The sequence below is a fragment of the Pogona vitticeps genome, chromosome 4 (assembly GCF_051106095.1).
Source record: "Pogona vitticeps strain Pit_001003342236 chromosome 4, PviZW2.1, whole genome shotgun sequence".
NCBI lineage: Eukaryota > Metazoa > Chordata > Lepidosauria > Squamata > Agamidae > Pogona > Pogona vitticeps.
In genome coordinates this window covers 48687583-48712583 of record NC_135786.1, presented here as the reverse complement: position 1 = coordinate 48712583, position 25001 = coordinate 48687583, and the positions used below count along the sequence as shown (strand labels likewise).

General features: G+C 41.8%; 1 protein-coding gene across 6 annotated transcripts in view; it reads right to left on the bottom strand.

Annotated features, from left to right (window-relative positions):
* The window catches only part of KLHDC8A (kelch domain containing 8A), a 44540-nt gene extending 19860 nt beyond the window's left edge, over window positions 1-24680 (bottom strand). For 2 of the 6 annotated variants that reach the window (XM_020797428.3, XM_078391878.1), the window contains exons 1-3: window positions 24051-24680; window positions 941-1121; window positions 83-499 (exon numbers count right to left, since the gene is read on the bottom strand). In XM_020797428.3, coding sequence (XP_020653087.1) covers window positions 83-458 — 376 coding nt within the window. In that variant the 5' untranslated portion in view covers window positions 459-499; window positions 941-1121; window positions 24051-24680. Of the gene's footprint in view, window positions 1-82; window positions 500-940; window positions 1122-12236; window positions 12585-24050 lie in introns of those variants that run through there. The other 4 variants (XM_020797404.3, XM_072997294.2, XM_020797411.3 and 1 more) reach the window with 3 other exon arrangements.
* Between the last annotated feature and the right edge of the window lie 321 nt (window positions 24681-25001).

Below are 25001 nucleotides of genomic sequence, written 5' to 3'. Positions count from 1 at the left end.
TTAGAAGAAACACACTGAGGAGAATTCTTAAAAGCAAACATTACATTGGCAACAGATACTTTAGTAAAAACATTGCTCTTGCCTTTCACTGTTACAGAGATCCCCATTGAAGCTTCCCTCAAAGAGTTTCTTTTCTTCCACTTGCCCTCATCTATATTGTACATCTCCACAATCTTCAGGGGCATCTGGTTGGCTCCAACACCTCCAATCACCATTATCCTCTTGCCCAGTGTAGCTACAGCCACCCCAGCCCTGGCTGTAGGCATTGGAGGAAGAGAATTCCATTGGTTGGCTTCAGGGGAGTACACCTCAAAACAGTCCATGGGGACGCCATTGTCATCACAACCCCCAATGGCAAAGACCTGACCCCCAGCCTCTACCAAGGAGCAGTATACTCTGGGACTGGGTAGGGGTGCCAGAGTTTTCCACTGAAAGTCTTTGATGCTAGGCACTTCCATCTCAGGAACAAGACAGGCATCTGCTAAACAGCCTGTTTATACTGCAAGAAAAAGAAAAAGAGAGAGAAAAGGAAAGGCAGGGTTGCAAACAATCATTCACACACAAAAAGGTCAATAGCTAGAGAATTTAGCAAGTCATTCACCTCTGTTAACAATAGTCTCCAATAACGATAGCTCACCTCAGCCTTTGCCATGCTAGCACTCTCCAGTTACGTGGGACTGTGATGTCTATTATTCCCAGATGCTATTGTGTTATCAGCAATAGTACATAGGCTGGGAATGACAGAGGTTAAATCTACAAATTTGGAGGGTGCCAGGTTAAGAAAAGCTGTCCTATCAGCTCCACGGATGCTCAAGGTGCTGATAGTTCCTTTTGCTGAGTCTCTGTTAATCCTCTGTGGTTTCATCTGCTAGAATTTGATTGTGCGCAGTAATGATCATAATAAAGATAATAATTTGTTTAAAAAACCAGTTGTACTCACTTCTTTGTTTCTGCATCCTAAACCTGGCATTCAGACGTATCAGTGTTGCTCTTCCTTCTACAGCTTTCTTCTGGGAACTTTGCGTCCCTTAAATTCCTTCTGTCACCATCTTCCCAGACAAGCTACGGCCCAGCTGTCCCATCCCCTGTAAGTTGCCTCTGCCTTTTGGAGCAGAGCAGAGCTGTGAATGCATTAGAGAACAGCCTGTTAGTTACAAACACAGTCCTCCTAACAGCTGACAAGTATGTAGATGAGAAGAATAGATGCAGAGAAATGGAGAGCTGCACTGAGCAGAGAGCAGTAATTGCTGTGCATTCTCCAAATGAACAGATCCAGACATATTTCATCACAGCACCAAGATTTATTAGTCTTCATTTTTAAAAAGGTCACACTTGCCTAACAGAAGTGTTTTATTTGCTTCTTTGGCCTCCTGCATGTGCTATAATAGAGACCAAGTTCTAATTTAACTATCGTCTCACACGTTATACCAAAAGAGACATCTTGCACATATAATGCTATACAATGGCACCATAAAATGCAAATACTCTTTTTTTACTACATTATTGTTACCAGCTTATTTAGCATCTACTGCAGCAGGATTACAAAGTGTGTGGCAGTTGGCCTGTACTATGCCCACTGGGGCTATTTTAACATTACTCTCCTTGTGTGCAATATCAGCAGGAATACAAGTTTTCCCATAGCCTGTATGTGTAGAAAATAACATTAGGTTTGGCCTAAATGCTTGTGGTACATGAGGAAAAGCTGTGGTGCTCACCAACATTAAAAGCCCATCCAAAATCAATTTGGAAGGCAACAGAAATAGTTCCTGCCTGCTGCAATAGGCCCCAAAGACCACTGGAACCAATTTAATTCATTTATGTTTTAGGTTTGCAATTTAATTATATTTTATTCAGTTTTATTGTCAGCTGCCTTGAGTCCCATTCTGGGATGAAAGACAGGATATAAATCCATTCTTTTGAAAGAAACAAGGAAAAAGCACAGGCTTCTGCTTTTACAGTTACTGGGGGTGGTTGGGAGAGAAATAACCTAAAGTTTAATTTGTCCTTGGTGAGCTTTTAAACAGCCAATAGGCAATATTTCAAGAGTTACTTCGGTTTTACAGCTTATTACGATTCTTGGGTGCAAGCAGACAACCACTGGGTATAAATAGGTATCACAAGAGTGAGGAATGTTGCCTAGCAACTGGAACTAAAGCACTGTCCCTTTAACCTGATCTTTTTGTATACAAGTAATTTAGTTTCTGGCTGCAGTCACACCAGCGAAATGTCCCCTGTGGTTATGTGACTTTTAATTGTGTTTCTGTAATGTTTTGCGATCACGTGGCATTTACTCCAGGATGTGCGTCCTAATGTGTTTATGGGTTACCAAGTCATTTCCTTCCAATTCAATAAATGCCTAGATCTTCTTGTTCACACCATTTGACTGAAGTTAACCCATGCATCAACAGAAATGACGCAGAAAAATAAAATAAAACATTAAAATATTTTAAAAGTGCATGCACGGTGACAGTATTTGAGAAAAAGTTGCAATAAGACTGTTCACACACACAGCTACAGAACATTTTTTTAAAAAGACCTGCAACAAAAAAAGTAAAAGTATCTGGGCAAGTGTGAGATGATCTGCGGACTGGAAGATAACATTTGCCTTGGGTGATGATGACCTTTCTGTCTCTCTATAAGTTGATTCTTTTAGATGAACAGCAACAGATCAACACAGTGCAAAGTCAGAGATAAGATGGCAGTAGCATGGAGCTGTGGCATCATCACTTCACACATAGAGGTACAAAAGCAATTCTGGAGATGCAAAATAAAAAAAACTTGCTACAGGTATCAAGATAAAGCTTCCAGTAAAAAGCTGTAAAGGAATGGATAGAAGCACTGCACAAGAATGAAAGATGGACACTGACTAAGCTGTCACCAGACAAGAAAGCCATCGGATGCAAGTGGATATTCAAGCTGAAACATGGTGCAATGGAGAAGTGGAAGGCAAGACTAGTTACAAAAGAGTTCCTACAAAAATATGGGGAAACTTTGATGAAACCTTTGCTCCTGTTGTCAAGAGCACAGCACAATATGAACGTTGCTGAGTGTGGCAGCCTCCAGAAAGATACAAGTCAAGCACCTAGATGTCAAGACTGCATTTCAACATTGAGAGATTGCAGAGGAGCTGTATATGGAGCAGCAACCAGAAGCATCCTGATTTTGTATCAGAACTAAAGAAAGGCCTGTATGGACTGAAGCAAGCTGATTGGGCCTGGAATGAGAAACTGGAGAACATTCTACTGCAACAAGGCTTCAAGCAAAAGTTTGAATTTATTGCTGCAGCTGAAGCATGCAGAAAACTGCTACGGTTAGAGAACCTGCTGAATGATTTTGGGATCAAGGAAGAGACGCTGATCCAGGTGATGGAAGACAACTAGAAGTGCTTCAAGCTGTTGCAAAGTGAAAAAGACGAAGGCACACTCCAAACACATCAGCATGAGATGCCACTTTGTCACAAGACTGATAAAAGTGTCATATAGATGGTTACTGTCCCATCGTAGAGATACAGTAACAGTGGACAGCTCCTTCGAGAGACTGCCCCCAGAACTTGTGTAGCGAGATGGGTCTTCAAGAGGGTGGCTGCTTGTGAGTTTGAGAATGGGTATGGGAGTTTTTCAGTTTCACCTTCTACCTTTATTAAGTTTGGCTGCGAAGCCCCTTTCTGGGCTGGGGTGTCTATCAATCTCTATCCAGCGCTAACCGATACTTCCTTCCCTGCCTCTCTGATATAAAAGAGAGCCACACCTCTCTGCTAAGAGCCTTAGCCCCCCAGCCCAGTCTATTAGAGTCAGTCAGTCCGTTGTAATCATTGAGTCTGATGAGGCCTGTTGTCACAAGTAATCACATTTGTTCTGCTTGATCTTTTCAATTGCAAGTAAATGAAACATGTTTATTCTTTCTGCTGATGCTAATTCTGCTCTGTGCCCTGCACTTCTGCTCTTCAGCTAGAGGGATCAAACCAAAAATTCAAGACTATGTAATATAATATAAAGAAGATGCAGATTGGCTGGTGAGGTCATCAGAGGAAGATACCCAGGAGAGGGAAAAGGTTAGGTAAAGCACTGAAGGAACAAAAGGTAAGGAAGAACAAAGCTTTTGCCTGCAGTGGTGATTGTATTTGAAATGGTTGTTAAGTACATTCATTCCTGTTGCTGAGGCAGATACAATTGTTTTGAATGAACCCACTGAGAAAAGGACAGGAGTACTTTATTTTATTTTATTTATTGGACTTATATACCGCCCCATAGCGCTACAAGCACTCTCCGGGCGGTTTACAATTTTTTAATTATACAGGCTACACATTGCCCCCCCAGCAAGCTGGGTACTCATTTTACCGACCTCGGAAGGATGGAAGGCTGAGTCAATCTTGAGCTGGCTACCTGGGATTTGAACCCCAGGTCGTGAGCACAGTTTTAGCTGCAGTACAGCGTTTTAACCACTGCGCCACGAGGCACTTCTGTCTTAGCAGCTGCAGATGTTGCTTCTTACAAATGGAACACATGGCATTACTGAAAATTAACTTCCATATAAGATTTAAAGAAGGAAGACAGTTCTGTTCTCTAGTAATATTTATTTGTAAGATACTGACAAGTACATATTGGTGTTTTAAAACCTAGAGAATATTTGTAGTACTCTAAGTGGACCCATTGTTACTGTTCTTGTCACTGCCATCCATTATTATTTGGTTCTGATTTATATCTCATTAATACCATTTAGTTCAATTATAATTCAATTATTAATCTGCCTCTTCTCAGAGAAGGGAAGGCTGCTCACAAAAACAAGTGCATTATAAAATGCTCTCTACTGATTATTGTTTTTTCACTTAAAACAGATATCATATGGTATTATTTGCCACCACATCTCTGGCAATCACAAGGTAAAAGAAATGGTATTATATTTCCTTACAAAGCAGAGGGTTTTTAAAATAAACCCCAGAAAAGATCACATAGAGATATATATTGGTGACCTCTCAGCTGTTATTCTCTAGCAACAAATAAATACAATCAAAGCTCTTAGCTGTGGAGAGTCTTCACGTCCCTGGGCACATTTTCAGTTCACAGCAAGTGACAAGGAATTGAAAATGGTACCATAAGGGCAAGAGCAAGCAATGTATTATCAAATGCAAAATCAGTTGGAAATCAGATTCTTCTAGACATATTCCCAAATGACCCTGGTTCAATTCAGATGCTTCTTTCAACACGGTAAATCCACCAGACTATGCATGCAACTTTTGAGAGTAAACTAGTCATCACTACTGGCCACCCTGTGAGCTAGTACATGATTGCATTGTTGCAGAAACGTGAAATATCATTATCTTCATCACCTGGTAGAACATTAATGACAGCAGATTTCCAGGTGATACAAGCAGTGGGTAAGTAACGGTAGGGTGGCACAACCAGGGCTTTCAATTAGGTATTAGAATTTAAAGGGCACAAGTATTTGTTGCTGGAGGAGTGTGAATAGCCCTCCAGCTCTTTAATTTTATGGAAGGGGTATAGCCAGCTCAGTCCAAGGCATATACTGCCTTTAGCCACTTCTTCCTAGAAAGAAGCAAACACAAAATAGGTGTGCTGATTGTGGACCCAATATGGCTCTAGTATGCTTAGACTGCAGATGGTGACAGCAGCCACGAAATCAAAAGACGTCTGCTTCTTAGGAGGAAAGCTATGACAAACCTAGACAGCATCTTAAAAAGCAGAAACATCACCTTGCCAACAAAGGTCTGCATAGTCAAAGCTGTGGCTTTTCCAGTAGTGATGTATGGAAGTGAGAGCTGGACCATAAAGAAGGCTAACCGCCGAAGAATTGATGCTTTTGAATTGTGGTGCTGGAGAGACCCTGGAGAGTCCCCCTAGACTGCAAGGAGAACAAACCTATCCATTTTAAAGGAAATCAACCCTGAGTGCTCACTGGAAGGACAGATCCTGAAGCTGAGGCTTCAATACTTTGGCCATTTCATGAGAAGAGAAGACTCCCTGGAAAAGACCCTGATGTTGAGAAAGTTTGAAGGCAAGAGGAGAAGGGGACGACAGAGGATGAGATGGTTGGACAGTGTCACCGAAGCTACCAACATGAATTTGACCCAACTCTGGGAGGTAGTGGAAGATAGTAGGGCCTGGCGTGCTCTGGTCCATGGGGTCACAAAGAGTCGGACATGTCTTAACAACTAAACAACAAAGACATAGGTGTTCCTTCCTATTCCTGTCCTCTCCTTACATATGTGACCCAAATTGCTAGTCATGGCTCTACCTTTCTGAGTATAAATTACAGTATTATTTAGTATGTGGTAAAAGGGGGATGAAGAGCCTTCATATCATAGCCTAAAGGTGAGATTCCCTAATCCAGCCCATGATACTCTCCCAGCCAGGCCAGACTCCCTTCCCTGGACTACTTTTCATCTGCACCATGGAGAAACATGTTTCTAATCCTTCCTACCCAATGGCATTATGAGGATGAAGACTGGACTCTCTCTACTTCCTAGTTGACCAACACACACCTGGTAAAGCATGGAGCCATTTGAAAACTATGTGTATTACTCATATTCCATATGAACGCAGAGAGTTTGTGAAAGAGTTTGACGAGGGAATGTGGGTCTTTCCCATTTGCTCAGAACAACAAATGGTAAGTTGTGACAACTCCTAGGAGTGAGTGGTGTATGACTTAAAACAGATATAATATGGTGTTATTTGCCACCACAACTCTGGCAATCATAAGGTAAAAGAAATGGTATTATATTTTCTTATAAAGCAGAGGGTTTTTAAAATAAACCCCAAGAAAGATCACATAGAAATATATATTGGTGACCTCTCAGCTGGTCTATACACTGCCTGCACTAGCCAGATGTTAAGGGCTACCTAATAGTATGTTTCAAAATCTTTCTTTTGAGAAAAACACAGCTTCTTAGTGTGGTTTGTGAATGTCTCAGTTTTTAATTAACAAAGAGTATTTAAGGACAAGAGTTATGGGCCTAGATTCAATATGACATTGGAAATATTTGGCAGGGGGGACGACACCAGCTGTACTTCCTGGAGTGACTGCTTGCTCTTTGGCAGCGTTATTTCAGCTGTTCATCACTTAAACACAACTAAATATCTATAACTATATCTATATTTGATTCCAGAGTGCTGTTGAGTCAATTCCGACCTATGGTGACTCTTTTCAGGGTTTTTCAGATAGAAAATACTCAGAAGTGGCTTACCATTCTTTTCTTCTGTGGGCATCTTGGGACTGTGCAGCTTGCTCAAGGCCACACAGGTCAGTTATTTGGGAGGGCGCAGTGGAGAATTGACCTCTGAACCTTTGGCTCCACACCCAAGTACTCAGTTCACAGAGCTATCCAGCCAGAGGAGTGTGTGGCCTTGGGCAAGCTGCACAGTCCCAGGATGCTTACAGGTGAAGGGAACAGCAAACCCCTTCTGAGTACTCTCTACCTAGAAAACCCTGAAAAAGGTTGCTATAAGCCAGCATTTATTTCACAGCACACATTATCTATATTAATAATTGCCATTTATTATGCACTTGGTGTCACAAAGAGAGCAGAAGAGAATAAGTAAAGAGTTGCTTTTTTTCTTTTTCAGTTTTTCAATTCTGACTTACAAATATTCTCTCCCTTGAGTAGTTTGTTTTAAAAGTACCCACTCAACCAATAAGAGACATTACAGAAGCAGAGGAAAACTGGGGGGGGGGCAGTTTTCAACCAGACACTTTTGCCTAACTATTCCCCCTTGCAAATGCTCTCAGGCTACTTCTGATTTATGAATTAATTACTTCCAAAAAAGTCTTCTCACAAACGGCCCTGCTCAGGTCTTGTAAACTAAAGGCCATGGCTTCCTTTATTTGAGTCATCTATTTCATGTTAGGTCTTTCTCTTCCTTTGCTAATTTCAACATTTCCTAATATCATTATATTTTCCAACAAGTCATGCCTTCTCACATGATACTCAGAGAATAGCCTCAATTTAGTCATTGTAGCTTCTAGTCACAATTCAGCATGACTTGACCTAGAAATTATTTGTCTAGCTGTCTGTCTGTCTGTCCATAAAGTGATTTTGTTCCAGTACCCAATGAATATTTGCAATATGATCTCTAGTGCTATTAACCCAGCAGGCAGTCAGTGAGGCAGGGGTTCAACAGTTCTTGGCCTGCTGGTCTGACTTGATCCAGCAGGCAGGCAGGCAGGCAGGCAAGCACGACTTGGTTGGAACTTGGCCTGAGGAGGCAACTGGAATCAGCAGCTGGAGTTCTGACTGAGAGGCAGGTTTAGGGACCAGCAGGCAAGTAGGCAGGTCCTTTTTTCCCCAGGAGGACTGGAGGGTGGGCAGGTGGGCAGGCAGGCAGGCTCAGGCAGACAGGCGGTGTGTTAAGGGACAGACTGTCATTGGAACCCTACCTCTTTGAGTTCAGTGAGGGGAAGCCCGACAAGAGAAGGTTCACCTTGATGAATGACAGTCTCTCCACATTAACGGGATCCAAACACGAGCGGTGTGGTCGGAGTATGTCTCTGAGATGGGAAAACACGTGCTCACTCTGGACACTGGTGGCGGGGATGGAAAGGAGGTCTATGGCCACATTGGACAACTCCAGCCATATGACTAGTTTCCTAACCCAGTAATGGAGGTAATCTGACTGATGGGGCTGAGGGGGCTCAGCCAGATATTCCTGCACCATTATCTCTGCCGAATCCTCCTCAGCTGGCTATCTTTCCAGAAAGGGCTTGAGCACCTCAGGGAGAGGGCCAGCCAATCAGTGGCACTGATGCCCACCTCTCTCCCCCTGGGCAGAATGGCCATGGAGGACATGATGTCCTCCAAAACAGCCTTCTACTCCACCAGGTGGGACGCCATGGTGTAGGTGGAGTCCCACCTGGTGAGCAGGTCTGTCAGGAGAACATGGGTCTCCTGACCAACTCCTCCTGCCTCTCACACGGTCGGCGGGCAGATTTCAGGCGGCGGGAAAAGTAGCCCACCAGTTGGCGGCATTGCTCCAGGAGGTGCCTCCTCCTGCCTCTCTCCTGCCTCCCCTGGAGTTGCTCTTTTCCCTCTCCCAGATGGCATGGACAAAGTGCCTTCCCTAGACAGTAGTACCCCTCCAGATGTTGGTGGAGGGTGGTGGAGGACGGGATGCCTGGGGTCTGACCCCCTCCAGACCACCCCAAGGTAGGTATTGCAGTGTACAAGCTGTGGGTCATCGCTGAGTGCCATGAAATGATCCCACATGGCCCCTCTGCCATGTTTGCCCAAACGAGGACCCACTGCCTGCCCCCGATTGCAGGTCTGGGAAGAACTCTGTGTCCCAGGGGTGCTCCTGGTCTGGGAGGAGGGAACAGATTACTCTGGGAACAGGGGTGGGCTGGGGGCTGTGAAGCCTGCTTTGCCGTTACTGGTTCCAAATCAGACTGGGATCTTCAGAAACCAGTAACTCCTCAGATTCCTCTAGGAAGAGGAGCGGCAGTTCTTTTGGCACCTCTGGAAGCTTTGGTTCCATGCTTGCCTGCAAGGCCACTGGAGGAGGAACAGTGCCACTGGTTATCATAGACATGGTTGTGTATGTGGTGGTCATCATGACAGTGCTACTACCTAGCCTGCGTAGCTTCACAGCCTTCTTTCCCTTGGATTGCCCCTGAAGAAATCCCTTCATTTTCTACTGCCTGCCCAACAAACCAACTAAACAAATAGAGCAATGGAGATTGAGGAAGGAAAGTAATAGAGGGTCAGAGAGTGTGTGTAAATCTTATTTTTAGAATGATGGTGGTGTAATTCTTTTACTAAAATGAGACCCCCCAATATAATGTAATTGGGAAAGTCCCCCCCAACCTACTGTGGCAGAGAAGCCAAAAAAGTCTAAAAAGAAAAGCCCTGCCAGCTAAGTCTCAGTCACACACACCCAAATAAGTTTTGGAAGAAAAAGGAATGATGGATCCAGCCAGCCACCAAATTCCCTGAGAGACACAAGCCTCTCTAAAATGAACTATTGAAAACTGAATAATCTTCCCACCTAGACACGCACCTGCCCACACAACCAATTTGGGGAAAGGAAAAATGATTCTCCTAAAATAAACTTTTGAAAACTGAATATAAAGGAAAAGAGATTTCTCAGTCACACGATGACAGTTCCACCACCACCACCAGACGATACACACACACACACACACACACACACACACACACACACACACACACACACACACACGCACACGCACACGCACACACACACACACACAAGCTCCAGGGGGGGGAAAAGGTTTGATTGATTTGAATTTGAAATAAAATTAAGCCCTTCCAAAGAAGTAGCCTAAGATACCTGAAATCCCTCTCCAAATTCCCAGTAAAGTTGATGATGAATGATGAAGAAAAAGAAAAATATAAGTGGTTGTTGTGGGTTTTTCAGGCTCTTTGGCCGTGTTCTAAAGGTTGTTCTTCCTAACGTTTCGCCAGTCTCTGTGGACGGAATCTTCAGAGGCCACAGAGACTGGCAAATCGTTAGGAAGAACAACCTTCAGAACATGGCCAAAGAGCCCGAAAAACCCACAACAACCATTAGATCCCGGCCATGAAAGCCTTTGCGAATACAAAAATATAAGTCTTTGCTTTGCTGCCGCAAAAGCGAAACCGCAAGAGCACCAGCAAGCCAGTGAGCAGCAACTGTTCTCACTCCAGAGAGCACAAACAGAAGTGGGGAATGGCAGGACGGGAAAAGCTTATATGAAGTGTCTGTTAAAGTAGATACACCTTTCAGCAGTGCTATTGGCTGCCGGACATGCCAATCCAGGATCTCTGTCCTGATTGGCCAGAACTTCAAATTGGCGCCAGCAAGCTCAGAGAGGCCCCCAAAAGGGGTAACAAATATAGACAAATATAAATGGATCAACGAATAAAACCAAGGAAATATTTGTCAAGTCATATTCGTCCTGATTTAAAATTTTAGAAATACAGATCGACGAATATATGATTAATTGGTTATATTCATCAGAAAAACTAATCCGTTTTTATATTCATCCCCATCTCTAATTCAAGTTATATCTGTGGTCCCTCTGTTAAAACGGTATAAAGGAGACCACTTCCTGAGCCCTATCAAGAGCCACTGCTTGACAATCAGAACAGCCAGGCATGGTACAGATGGACAAACACTCTGACTCAGTTTGGAAACTAATGTCTCTTCTTCTGCAGCTGGTTTTCAAGAACATAAGGAACCAGATAACTCACTCATGATTTATGCTGCCAAGCATCAAGTCTAACCAAGGACTGTTGCCATGGTTAGAAATCATCTCTTCCTGTTTTGGTTTTTTGGATGGCCTTTGAGAACAGGATGAGATTTAACGGATTGTTAAGGTCCTTCAAGGATTTGTCTGATAATCCTTGGAAATGCAATTCGCACAGTGAGGCAAAAATATGTTTTGCAGTAAAACAAATTTTTTTCCTGAGTCCCCCCTCCCATTTCTATCTCTTTCTTCTACTTTCTTAACACCACAGATGTTTTCTGCTGCACTTTGTGAGGGGTATACAAAACTGACTTTCCTTATCATCCAGACATAATGTTCGTAAAGCATCTGTCAGGATATTACTGTACATCTCATTCTTTGGCATTTAGAAGGCTCCTAGCACAGAGTAAGCATTATTGCTTTTCTCTCTTCGTATTGGAAGCACTGCCTCACTTCATTAGGTGAGCAATAATAATAAGCAATATTATGCAGAAATACATTTTCTTTTTAAAATGAAATCCTTACTGCTGACTTCATAATCCAGAAACGTGATACACAGCCCCATGCACCTAGCAAGGGGTTTCTGAGCAAGCAGCCATACATCTGACCATTTATAGTGCAGCATGACCTTAAGCTTTGACACTGTCAAAAGAATAAATTGACAATCTGACCCACAGCCTTCTTTTCTCCCGCAATTATGTTTAGCATCAGACGGCATCTCAAAGCTGTGTTCTGACAAAAACTACTCTCCAAGCAAAGCATAAAGACACATGTAGTAACCTAATGACCTCTAAGAAGCATGCAGTTTTTTGTTTGGCTGCCAATGAAGACTTCAAGATGGCTTTGTATTTCCAATTTGAAAAGGTAGCTATGTTTTTGACAAAACGGGACTGTTTTATTTGGGGCAGAAAGGCAAGTTTAGGTGAACAAACTCCAAATGCCTACATACTGCAAATCTGGAATTTTTCTCCCTCTCTCATTCCCTCCATATACATGCACCCCTCCTCTCCAAATCCATTTGTATATAAGTTACTCACGTACATCTGTGACTTCAGTTCCTGGGAGAATGCAGTCCTTTGTGCATGGAAATTAAGCCCCAAAGAGATGCAGGCGGTGTGTTGTTAAAGGACGACTAAAGGAAAGGAATTGCCCAGCTGCATAAATCCAACACATATAATATTCACTTTTCATTACAGAAGCTGAAATACAATCGCATACGGAGGAATCCCCATCTGCTGGGGTGACCTGTATTTTCTCAATGCCTAGACTAGAGTCAGCTAGAGAAGTGTGTGTGTGTGTGTCTACAGCTACGCACTGGATTAGAAGAGCCAGAATAAGCCTTTTATGGCTCCCATGCTTGCACAGGAAGTTTTCCAATAGGCTCTTGTGTGGCAAATTGCAGAGGCTACAAGCGGGGGGGGGGGAGCTCAGTTGGGAGTGCAAAGTTGAGATAGGTGAAAATGTCAGAAACAGAGATGAAAAAATATATGAGAGGCTTTTAAAATACAAGGAACCATGTTCAGCCTTACAGTAAACTAGCACAGTCCTAATGACAACATTTGTGCTAACATCAGCCCCCATCGATGGTTTCTCTTCAGACAAGCCCCTTCATTCCTGACAGCAAACTCTATACCATTTCCCTGTTTGCCCCAAGCAATGTGTAATAATTGTGCTAGCTCAGAAGCTCTGCAATTCCTTCCATAGTTGCCTCTGCAGCTTGTGTGATGGAGAAGTACAATTATTCCCAGAAAAGAGCTCTGCTGCCTAGCAAAGAGAGAGAGAGAGAGAGAGAGAGAGAGAGAGAGAGAGAGAGAGAGAGAGAGAGAGAGAGAGAGAGAGTGTGTGTGTGTGTGTGTGTGTGGTGTGTGTGTGTGTGTGTGTGTGTGTGTGTGTGTGTGTGTGTAAGCTCGTGCTGCTGTTATTAGTCTGTTTGTCTGAAAGGTACCACATGGCCCTTTGTAATTTGGGAAGGAGAAGGAATAGCAAAGCTATCTAGAGAAGTTACCATTCTCTTATCAAACACAGCAATGAAGGCTTCAGGGTCCAGGTACGACCACACCTAGCAGATATAAGCCCTTGCCTTCCAACAAGAAATGAAATCTCTACTGCCTCAATCTCTAACTTTTAAAGTTTCACAACACTGACCTTTGGCTGAGAATGTACCTGCCTGGTGAAAATAATGCCGACTTCGCTATAGGTCACCAGCGTTTCCTATCACTCGGCCAAGTGCCTCCTGAGCTGCTCTGTTAACCTTGAGCCCCTCAACAGCACTGCTATTTCTTCTCCTTCCCAAAATTACAAAGGGTTGTGTGACACTTTTCAGACTAGCTGACTGATTATAGTCGCATGAGCTTCGCAGAGACACTGCCAGTTCCCTCAGATCCCCACCAGGTTGGGCAGCAGAGCTTTGGTATATGACTCTTTGGGACTGGGGAATCCTGGAAATTGTTGTCCAGAAAGTAATTTTTCCAAGTTCTGCCGGATATCATAAAAGATAGGACTACCATATTTTTCTGTGTATAAGATGCTCCAATATATAAGACACCCCCCACTTTTCTAACCCCAAATTAGAAAATCTGATGTCTGCTTTCCCCACTGCTTCTTTTTGCTAAGCCCCATGGGGCTTAGGAAGTGGTGGGGAAACAGTGTTCAAGGTGATCCTGCAGGCCTTTGATCGCTGCTTTCCCCCTCCTTTTGCTAAGTCCCACGGGGCTTAGCAAGTGGAGGGGGAAAGCAGCGATCAAAGCGCAGCAGGATCGCTTTGACGCCTCCCCCTCCACTTGTTTTTGTTCTCTCCTCAGCTTACCTCCGTGTATAAGACGACCCTCAATTTTTAGTCTAATAATTTTAGACAAAAGTATTGTCTTATACACGGAAAAATTCTGTAATCTCAGTATAAAGATGGCAAGGTTTCTCTGAGGCTGGAAGTCATCAACTGGTGTGTCCAAGCTTTACTTTTCCCATCTTTCCTTCTTAGTTCATGATTTCTGACACCAGGAAAAATGTGCTGAAAGTTGTACCATTGTCTGTATCTCACCTTTTCTTTTCAGCTTTGCAAGTGATGTGCCTCAATATAAAATTATCTGTTACAGAAAACCTGCTATTAGAACAGAAATTATATAAGTATTCAAGATGATTCTGGCAGAACTTTGAGTCTGAAAAATCCATCTTGAATACAAAGCCTATATTTAACTCACAAAGACCAGTCACAGAAGATAGCAATCTACTTTGCAAACAATAAGGAGAGAAAAACTCATGCTCTGACAATCACACACTTCCAACCATTAAGAAATGTTTTCTCCTAATGGTGGGTTATCTGTAAAGTTCCATTCAGTTCTGATATACATTATAGCACTGAACAGCCCTGCAATGCTGTGAGTCACTACTTGGAGTCATTTCTCAAGGTCCAGATTTATAATTCTCAGAATGGAGCAAGCCATAGATTAAGAGATCAGAAGAGAGGTTTATTAGATTATTTTGTCATGTGAGCTAGCTGCACTACACATCATTTCCTCCACCAGAGATGTAACTTCTCAGTCGTTCTGCCAACTCCTGCGACGTTGCTGGAACCAGTTGTATTGGCTCTTGCCTTTCCATTGGACCATTTCAGCAACGTGGAGAGGGGGGATTTGCTGCTTGGGTAACAGCCTATCCTCCATACTACTTTACCCAGGCTTCATGCTCTGGAGAGGACACTTCTCGGTGCAGAGCATGTTACCATAGTCTCTCGAGACTGAAGGATGCCTATGATTATGTAAGTTCTGAATAAAAAAAGATGGTGGTCTCAGCAGTGCACAGATGCCCCACAGATCAAGACAAATGCCTTTCAATAACACCACAGGTACACAGCAGTGCGCATTGGCTTCCCATTTTATGCCTGCGAAAAGCCAGATTGTCCTTTCCACTCTGATTGAGATATATCTTCAGTGTATTCAGCCTCTAGTCATCTATCATCATGCAGAAAAAGAAAACCATCCTAAACATACAGTCTTTATATGGGGGCCAAAGGTTGTAATGTGGCATACAGGGCATACAGTAATTGTTCTGGTTTTCCTTACCAGGAATTTACATTAGCATCCTCACATCAGCCTTTTCTAATGTGATGCTATCCAGAGGTGTAGGATTACAGCTTTCATCATGACACATTAGCTTGCAAGGCTAGCTAGAGAGGTAGTAGCTTTACAGTATGCAAGTGCTTTGTGCACAACCTCAGGCCTTACTAGGGAAGGTTGCCCCAGATACGTGACCTGTTGCACTTGAGATATTTATTCTAGATACTCTCCCTCTGACCTTGCTGTCCTTTTTCTAGCCACATGTTACATGCTATGTGCTTATTGTTGATTGGAATACTTAGGCTGCATCCCTATATACACATTCAGTCTTGGTAGTCCAACAGGAGGTGAAGACACTGATGGGACAGAGGTCTTGTTGATGTTAATGGAATTTTAATGGGCATGCTTATTGCTGATTGGAATGCTTAGGCTGCAGTCCTATATATGCAATTAAGTCCAACTAAAATCAATGGGACTTACTTCTGTGTAAACATATACAAGAGTGTGCTGTTGTTATGTTAGTGATTAGTTCTTGTGTTTGACAGCATTCCCAAGCTCAGGTACTAGCTGCAAGGCATGATTGAGGAATAATAAGTATAAAATATTATTAATAATGTGTGATCAATAGTAAAGAGTTCATGGCACTTATCCAATTGATTCATACAGCACTTAGAAGTTAATGGGAAAATGTTGAATCATACTTTCCAAAAATATTACAACATACCTCTTATTCAGGAAATTCCATGTAATTTGCAATTGTTAAAATTTGCCAGTGTTCATGGGTAGTTCTGACTGAATGCAAATAGCAACCTTAACTTTGAAGTGTGAGATCCGGGGTCCAGAAAGGACACATCTGCAGGAGTTTCCGCTTTTACAGTGGCATTCTCTGTAGCCGTTCAAACACAAATTCTTACTGGACAGTTTGAGCATTTCACCGCCACCACCCCCAAGGTATTTATTATGTCAAAAAGAAGAAAACATTTCATTTCAGAAAGCTAAAGGCGAGTAGTGGCTAAGAGTGGGTTGTGATGCAGAAAGCAATGGTTCAAATGTCACTCTTGAAGTAAAACTATTTACAATTTTCAAAAAGCTACTTTTTTGGACTCAGACTTCCAGAGCCTACCAGCTATGTGGATTCTGACTGGGAGAAATCTGAAAGCTAGAGTTCTAGAAAAGTAAGTTTACCAAAGTCTCCTCATCAGGTAACCAGAGGCAGCCTATTTTCTCTCATCCCTACCCCACCTTTTTATCCTCATACTGAAGATGGGTTTTTTGTAGACCATTGGTCTAGATGGGTGGGGTATAAATAGAATAAATAAATAACAATTGTAGGCATCCTTCAGTCTCAGAACAGTCTCTCGAGACTGAAGGATGCCTACAACAACCCCATCTTCAGTAGGAGGATAACATGGATCAGGACTAATCAAGATATTTTGTTGCCAGAGACAGAGAAGCAAAAGGAGCACCCACCCAATCTACTTGAAGTCAAAATGCCTAATAGCTAAAGATGGGGAAATGTATTTTGGCACATGGAAAAGGACTGCCTCACAAGATTATTGTAAGATCAAAATGGACCATATTTTGTAGCATCATGACAGCCCTGAAGGAAATAGGGTCTATAAATATTAATAACACCTAGTCATCCAATTAACAGCATCCTTCCAAGAAAATCTGAAAACTCAGAGGTGTTCCTTGTGAACTCCTCTTTCCCCACACACACCTCATTGCAAGAGCAGGTGGTACTTTTATTAGACCACTAAAAAAGTCAAGCAAACAGCTAGCTTTCGATAATTCCTCAGGCTGTGCACCAAGAATTTGGGGATAGTTCAGAAGAATTATATATTAGAGACCCAAAGGCTCATGGCAGATGTTTATGCCAGATCTTCTTCTTAAGTTAAGCAGTTGGCAAACAACTTGTGGGATGTGTGTGATTTCAAACTCTTCCCTAGACACCAATAGGGAGGTAAATTCCAACCAGGACTGGCAATCGTTTGTCTAAATTGATTGGGAGAGAGATTCCAATCAACACTACTAGAGGTGGAATCTAAAGTCTACCTTTCTGATTTGAGATACATATATTTGGATGTTATTAGTTCATGGATGTGCTATAAATCAGAATTAACTTGATCACTGGTAATAATAACATGAACAATACAGTCACTTGAGTACCTCCAAGTAGTAAGCAATGGTATTATCTCATTTTTTTAAAAAAATCCAAAGTTTAGTGTGGAAAATGTTCACACTATATTGTGACACATAAAATCTGGTCATAAAGATTGGGGTCAGACGAAAAGTGTCTGGCAGTTTGAATGAGAAAGTTTTGTGCAGAGGCTGGACACTTCTCTCATCTCAAACATGTCCCTGCCCAGAGGAATTGTGCAATTTAAAATCAAACAATAAGTTATTTTTTAAAAAAATCTGGCCACATACATTTATTCTAATATGTTATTGGGCAAACATTGCTTAAAGCAGCATAGCTGATTTCTCACCAGAAATATTGGTGAGGGCAAAGAAGAACGTGGCTCATTTGGAGAGCAAAAGGAGGCCACAGCCAACTCATGGAGAGGAAATGAACAGATATGTTTCTGTTTTACATGTGTACAAATTATCTAAGTATTAATCTAGAAACATGTGTTTTTTTTAGATTTCAAACCAAAGTGCTCTGAGCCAATATGGCCAATGGACATGATGGCTGAAGGATTCTGGGAGCTGAAGTCCAAAAAGTAGCTTTCCCAGCCTCTGCAAGCTCTCCTCGGCCCATACAGTTGGTAAGAGCTTTTCCCTTGGCGGGAGGATACAGCCATGCAGATTGCCAGATTTTCTGCTCAGTCACCTAAGGGAGCTTCCACAAGTAGACCTGATCCAAGATATTTTGATCTCTGAAGGAACAGACAATACGTACTATGTACTAGCATTGATTGGACTGCACCTGTGGCCATTGGCTAGTTCAAAAATCTCAAGACAAATACGAGGCACGCACTGCTGTGCCCTCTCGTAAAGGGGAACATTGAAAGAGTTCAGGAGAAATCACTCAGGGGTTGGTATCCCAGCATCTGCCATATGAGACATCCTGCCTACTGGTAGGGCGAGCCTCATCCTTAAACTCGATCCTTGTAAACTAGTTTATGGGTTCTAGTAGCTATTTTGCTTGTTTACATGATTATACAGTGATTTCTGTCTAGGGCTTGGTCAATAATCAACAACATCTGGTTTGAAGGGCTTGGGAAACTGCACCGAAAAAGAGTTTTTTAAATTAAAATATTGCAGATCACCCGCGGCCCTGTAAACAGCAAGAGCTAACCATGCAGCACTTTAAAATGCATCATCGTCTAATTTTAAGAATATGGAAATAGCATGGTCAATGGTCACAGAGTAAATTTAGCATTATGGCAGTAATCCCCTTGCCTGACTCCACAGACTCTTTTCCATATGATTTTATAAGGGTATGAATAGGGCAAGGTGAGAACTTTTTTTAGTGCGTTTTTGATCAGAATTAATCAAAATTTAGAAATGTCTTGATATTCAGGATGGAAAGAATCAAATATTCAACAATATTAAGCTGTAAGAGAAATTAAAACTGCCTGATTAAATCTCTGATCCTATGGCATGAAGTATTTGAGCCCAAACCTCAGGCTCCAAATTTGGGGCTGAATCTTGGTGTATTCAACCATGGCATTACAGACACATTTAGTGCCAGCTCTTCTCTTCTGACTGACTTCTCATCTTTAACACTTATATGTAAAATCAACAGATTTCCCATTCCTGGGTGCTATTCCTGGATTTAGCAAGAGATTGGGATCAGTTAACTGGAGCATCTAGTGGAGTTTGATTTCCCACAGTGCCTTGAAGGAGAAGAGCCAGGCAGGCAGGCAAACCACATGGTCCCAGAGTGTCTTCAAAAGAAGGCAAACCACTTTTGAGTACTTTATACGTAGAAAACCCCAAGAAACGTTGCCACGAGTCAGACTCAAGTTGATGGCATATACAGTCATTACCAATTAGAGGCTATAGCAACTATGGCATTCCAAAGTAGTCAAGAAGCAAATTGTTTTTAAGAGTAGTGCAAGATGAATTATCTTTTGTTTACAACCTTATTGGGAAGGAATTGTGTGGTATGGAACAAGGAAAAAAAAAACATTGTTTTTAAAAGCAAAGCAGGTTGCTTAAAATAGGAATTTTTGAAACATGATGTGAATTTTTTTAAAATGTGAAACACAAAATGCCAATAAACAAGATTGTTGCATTGGTTTCATAAACCAACCTCCTGTCTTCTTTTAATGGTTTTAATCTCTAAACTATCCAACAGGACTATTTAATTTGCATATAAATAGAATGATTTGGAAGTAAATGAAACTAATATTAAAAGGCTAATTAATCCACAGCTGGTACTTTAAAAAGGAAAGAGATGAAATTTTCCAGATAGATTTCCACAAAGTAGAGAAGAAAACTGATGTTTGTTCTGCATAAACTACACGGACATAGCTGTGCAAACATTTCCTGAGTAGTGCGCCCCACCATAGGCAAAATGTTACTGGCACAACAGTTGTGTATGCATTCTTTACTCCCATAGCAAGCTATATATATTATATATAAATTGGAGTGATCATTTTAATAGTTCTCTTTGCTTTTCTATGCTATCTTCCCTCCCTAAGCTCAAGGCAACAACCCTGTGAAGTAGGTCAGGCTAAGAGAGAGTGGCTGGCCCAAGAGGAACCCCAAGTTTGATCATTCAGTGGGGATCCTTTTAAAAGTGTGTGTGTCCTTCTCTCTATCACATACTTGTTATCTTTAAAATGGTGGCAATGTCACCATTGGTGTTCACATCTGGGCAGAGAGATGGATTAATCTGTTAGAATGATGGATGGGCCTATTAGAATTGTCTGTTTCTGAAGACTTATAGATCCAACTGGTTTCCAGAATGTCCTTGGGTTTTTTTCTGGGTGACCTGGTTGGCGCTCCTGTCAAAGACCAGGTCTTCCACTGGTATTCAGAGATGACCCATGTAGTAGACATGATCACTCCTAAAAACCCTTCTCGGTGGAGAGCCTGATCCTCCCCATGGTTTACAAAATAGTTGAAGGCGATAAAGCAATTATGAAGACAGTTAGAGAGCAGATGGAGGAAAGCTCCCACAGAATGCAATCTGGCTGCAGCCAGGGAGATGCCTGGCAAATATTGTAATTTAATTAAGGCCACAAAAAAGCCTATAATTCCCAATTAATTAACATGGCCTCCAGTCAACAGGTGGAATACTTTTTAGTTGTCCGCAGCCTTACAAGTTCCATACAGAAGTAATAATTACAGCCAACCATAGAGAACTGTAACCAACTGGCAGCCTGTTTTATTTATTTACTTATTTATTTGGCTCTTATACCGCCCATCTAGATTAATCTACTCTGGGTGGTTTACAGTCCAAAAAGCAATAGAATTAAAAACATCAAGTAAAAAAAAAAAAACTAGAACCAGCAAACATAATCCAAGATGGAGAAACCAGGGGAAGAAATTAAGCAATGTCAGGAGGGAAGGCCTGCCTGAAAAACCAGGTTTTCCGTTTATTTTTAAAAATTTCCAGCAAGGGAGCCAGGCAGGATCAAAGGTTCATTGCATCCATCAAGACCTTGATTCCTTACTTATTCCCATAGATCAGATGAGATGTTCAAAGTCTAGTCAGGTTATATTGGATCAGTTTCATTTAGTAAGGCCTGAGGTTGTGCACGAAGCACTTGCACACTGTAAAGCTACCACCTCTCTTTTAGACCCTTGCCCATCTTGGCTATTAAAATCTAGTAAGAATATAACAGTTGAATGTGCCGCTTATGTTTACAATGCTTCTCTCCAAGACGGCCTTGTGACGTCCTCTTTAAAAAACTATTAATATGGTCCATTCCTTAAAAAAAAAAAAAAAACTAATTTGGCAATGGATGACTTGAACAATGATAGACACGTCTCAAATATTCCTTTCCTGAGAAGGTTGATTGAGAAGATGGTAGCTGACCAGCTGCAGGTTCTTGGAAGAAATAATAGTCTGGATCCAATTCAATTGGAGTTTAGGTTGTGACGTGGTACTGAAACGGCAATGGTCACCCTGCAAGATGATGCCCTGAGGGAGGAAGACAAGGGGAGCGTAATCCTGTTGGTCCTCCTGGATCTTTCCGTAGCCTTTGATACCACTGACCATGGTATTCTTCTGCAAAGGAATTGGGGGCTCCATACATCAGTGGTTCTGGTCCTTTCTTGATGGGTGATTCCACATAATCAGCTTGTGGAGGCCATGTCCACCCCTCCACAGGGTCAACCATCTCCCCAATGCTCTTTAACATCTATATGAAGCTGATGTGAAGTCATACAGAGATTTGCCATTTTCTCTCACCAGTGTGCTGATGACATGCAGCTCTCTCTCTCTCTTTCCCTTTCTTCCTGTACAGATGATGCTACACAGGTCCTTAAGTGCTGTCTATCTCTGGGGCCAGCAGATTAACACTGAATCCAGATGTGATGGAAATTCTACTGTTGGGAGTATTGCCATACTGGTTAGAGGGAAATTTATCCAGCCTTGATGGGATTACACCCCCTCTGAAAGGTTGGGTACACAGTGTGGGGGGTACTTTTTGGCCCAGCACTCTCTATGGAGGCTCAAATATCTGCTGTGACCAAGAGAACCTTCTGTCCACTTTGGTTGATTGCCCAAGTGTACCCCTGGATTTAAAAAAAAGCCTAGCAACATTGGTAATCTCAAAAATAAGACTACTGTAATGCTCACTATATAGAGCTTCCCTTGAAGTCAGTACATAAACTTCAGCAGGTCCAAAATAAAGTGTGACTAACAAATTTGACCACATATCCTCAGACCTGGTGTCTCTTCATTTGGTCTCTGCTAATTTCCATGCTGAATTCAAAGTGCTGACTATGACATATAATGCCCATAACTGTTTAGGACCTCAATACTTCTCAGAACATATTTCCCAGAAATCAGCTATCTGACCCACCTGCTCCTCTCAATCCATGCTGTTCAAAGTTTCTGCACTGAGGGAGGCCAAAAAGGTGAATATGAGGAATGGTGCCTTTTCAGCTGTGGCTCCTAGTCTCTCGAATAAAAAGCTGACAGAGGTATATTGGGCTCCTTCCCTCCTGGCATTTAGAAAAATGTAACGTGGCAAAAAGTAAATTATTTAAAGCTGCCATTATCTACTGAATCTCTAGAGTGCTGCCAATAATTTTCTAATTTTAAAAAACATTTTAATCAATTTTACTTTTGTTGTTGTTATTGTGGTGTACTAAGGGTTTGCAAGTTTTTAACCCTGTGCAAACCACCCAGTGTACTGCTTGGACTAACAAGGCAGTATATAAAATAAATAAAAACTATTGCTACAACTCATCCAGCTAGAATGTAACCCATAGATAAACATCAATGCTTTTTGTGCTTTAAACTTAAAGAACTACAATGAAGAGATGCTATAGGAGGGAAACATGTCAAGTTACCCAAGTCTCAACATTTGGACAGTTTGCAATGATTTACTTTTTGTAAAAGTTGCTCTTGCATAAATAGATACATTGTGTAGTTGTAAAATTCCTGCTGTGATATGAAAAGAAACATACTATGAATTATCATGATACAGGACTCCTCAACAGCTCAAAGAAATCAGAAATGAAAGATCTGGAGTGATGTCCAGGACTTAAACATTACTCTTCAGAGAATTGTTAAGAGGATAGAAATCTGGGTCTTGTAAGCAAGACCCAAGGTCTTGTAGCCGCCCAGAGTAGACTATGTCTAGATGGGCGGCATATAAATGCAATAAATAAATAAATAAATAAATAAATAAATAAATAAATAAATAAATAAATAAATAAATAAATAAATAAATAAATAAATAAATAAATAAATAAATAAATAAATAAATAAATAAATAAATAAGAACAGTACAATTTCTCAATTTTTGTACAGAAGAAAAGCACAAAACCCCATCAGATCCACCCTAGTAACATGGAAGATAGTGAGGTATCTATAGGATTGTTAAACACAACACTATTTCCACTAAAATGAAATTCCTGCCCTGCTCCCCATCAATGATCAAGAGGTTGTTTACACTCCCACTAGCTTTACTACTCCCTGGCTGAAATCTAGTAGCAAGTTACAACTAGATTAAGCCCACTGGATCAATGGAATTTTTGGAGGCGTTGACTCACTAAATCCCAAGCAATTCAATTGGTCTGCTCTAATTTTGACTTACCACTAGATTTCAGCCATTGTGTTAATTTGATCCACCCTCCATGTAAATAGAGGTATCATCAAATTGCACTTCAAATATGTATCCTTCAAAGTACAGTCCAATATTTTCTCAGTCAGCTTCATAGGTTGCCCAATGCAGTTCTACAAGAAGCCATTGCTATGCATATGTAAAAGCATGTTGCTCCATAATTGGCAGTGGGAATATAACCCATCTTTACCTTTAGCTATACATGTCTTTGATAATGGAAAAGCGTAGCACTGATAGGAAAATAAAGAGAGGCTTCTGATAAATGTGTATTCTCACAAGCTCACATTATTCTGATGCACTGCCGTCAAAGGCTACAAATCTCCTTCACCACCCCTTTAGCAAATTAAGTCAGAGCACCAACACCCAGTTTTGCAGCATCTCCAGCTGTAGGCCATACCAGCAGTGAAATTTGTAGGGCCCTTGTTGTGAGCAAATGTTAGAGACATTAAATCTTCATGAGAACCCAGCTCGCTTCCCTTAAAACATATAATTTGGTGTTACAGTTATTCATATCAAGGATAGTTATTCATTTAAACAAGCTTACCTTGCTAGGAAGACGGCCTCCAACTATCAGCTGCAAAATACAAAGGGATATAACAGGATTGGGGAGGAAGAAGGGCTATACCGGAGAAAGGAGTGCAGGGGAAGATGGTGATCTCAGTCACGACACAAAATCCAAGGTGTACAGCACAGAACTGGTGATTTCCCTGTTGCCCAGCTCAGAGTCGACAAGCTGGAAGAGAACGGATGCTTAAGAGCCATGCTTATATAATACCAGACTCTTGATACAATTACAGAGGAAGGCAGAAGTTGGCTTTGTCTAGCTGGTCCTCTTTGAAAAGATACAAGATGCACACGCACACATGGCACAATCTCCAGAGCTTCCGCTAGCTTCACTGATTGCGGTAGGTGGAAGAAAGCGGATACGGTGTTGTTGTGCGGAGAGAGAGAGAGAGAGAGAAAAAAAACAGTTAATGCCATGGAAACAATCCCATCCTAGAGATGCAAGAAGTCAGGCTGTCAAAGGAAAAGGGAAGGGGGAAGCATCTGGTGTGCATGGCCGGGAGAGGTCTGTGTGGCAGCTTATTAAGCTGAAATATGATCAGGAGCGCTGTGGATAGCTGAGAGGCCAGGCGTCATGGGCTCCAGCTGCTCTTTGGGTCCCTCAGACAGGCTTTGCCTTGTCAGGACATGGAGAGGTAGCAGGGCTAAATCTGTTGCAAGAGGCACAGGCGACACAAAAGGAGCTCCATAGCCCCTTCATTGTTAGTTTCCGCAAAACAGACAGGGAATAGTCTATGGGTTTATGCACCCGAGGTGAAATTATAGAGAAATTAACGTATGTGGGTTAGAGGCAATTGTGCTCGCACAACTGTATGGATTTTCACAGACTGGCATCTGTTTCCATGGGAACAAAGAGTTCTTTGGACTTGTAAATTAAACATAGGTTGAACACTCTATGCCGTACATTCCTTTCCCATTAAACATGCTATAT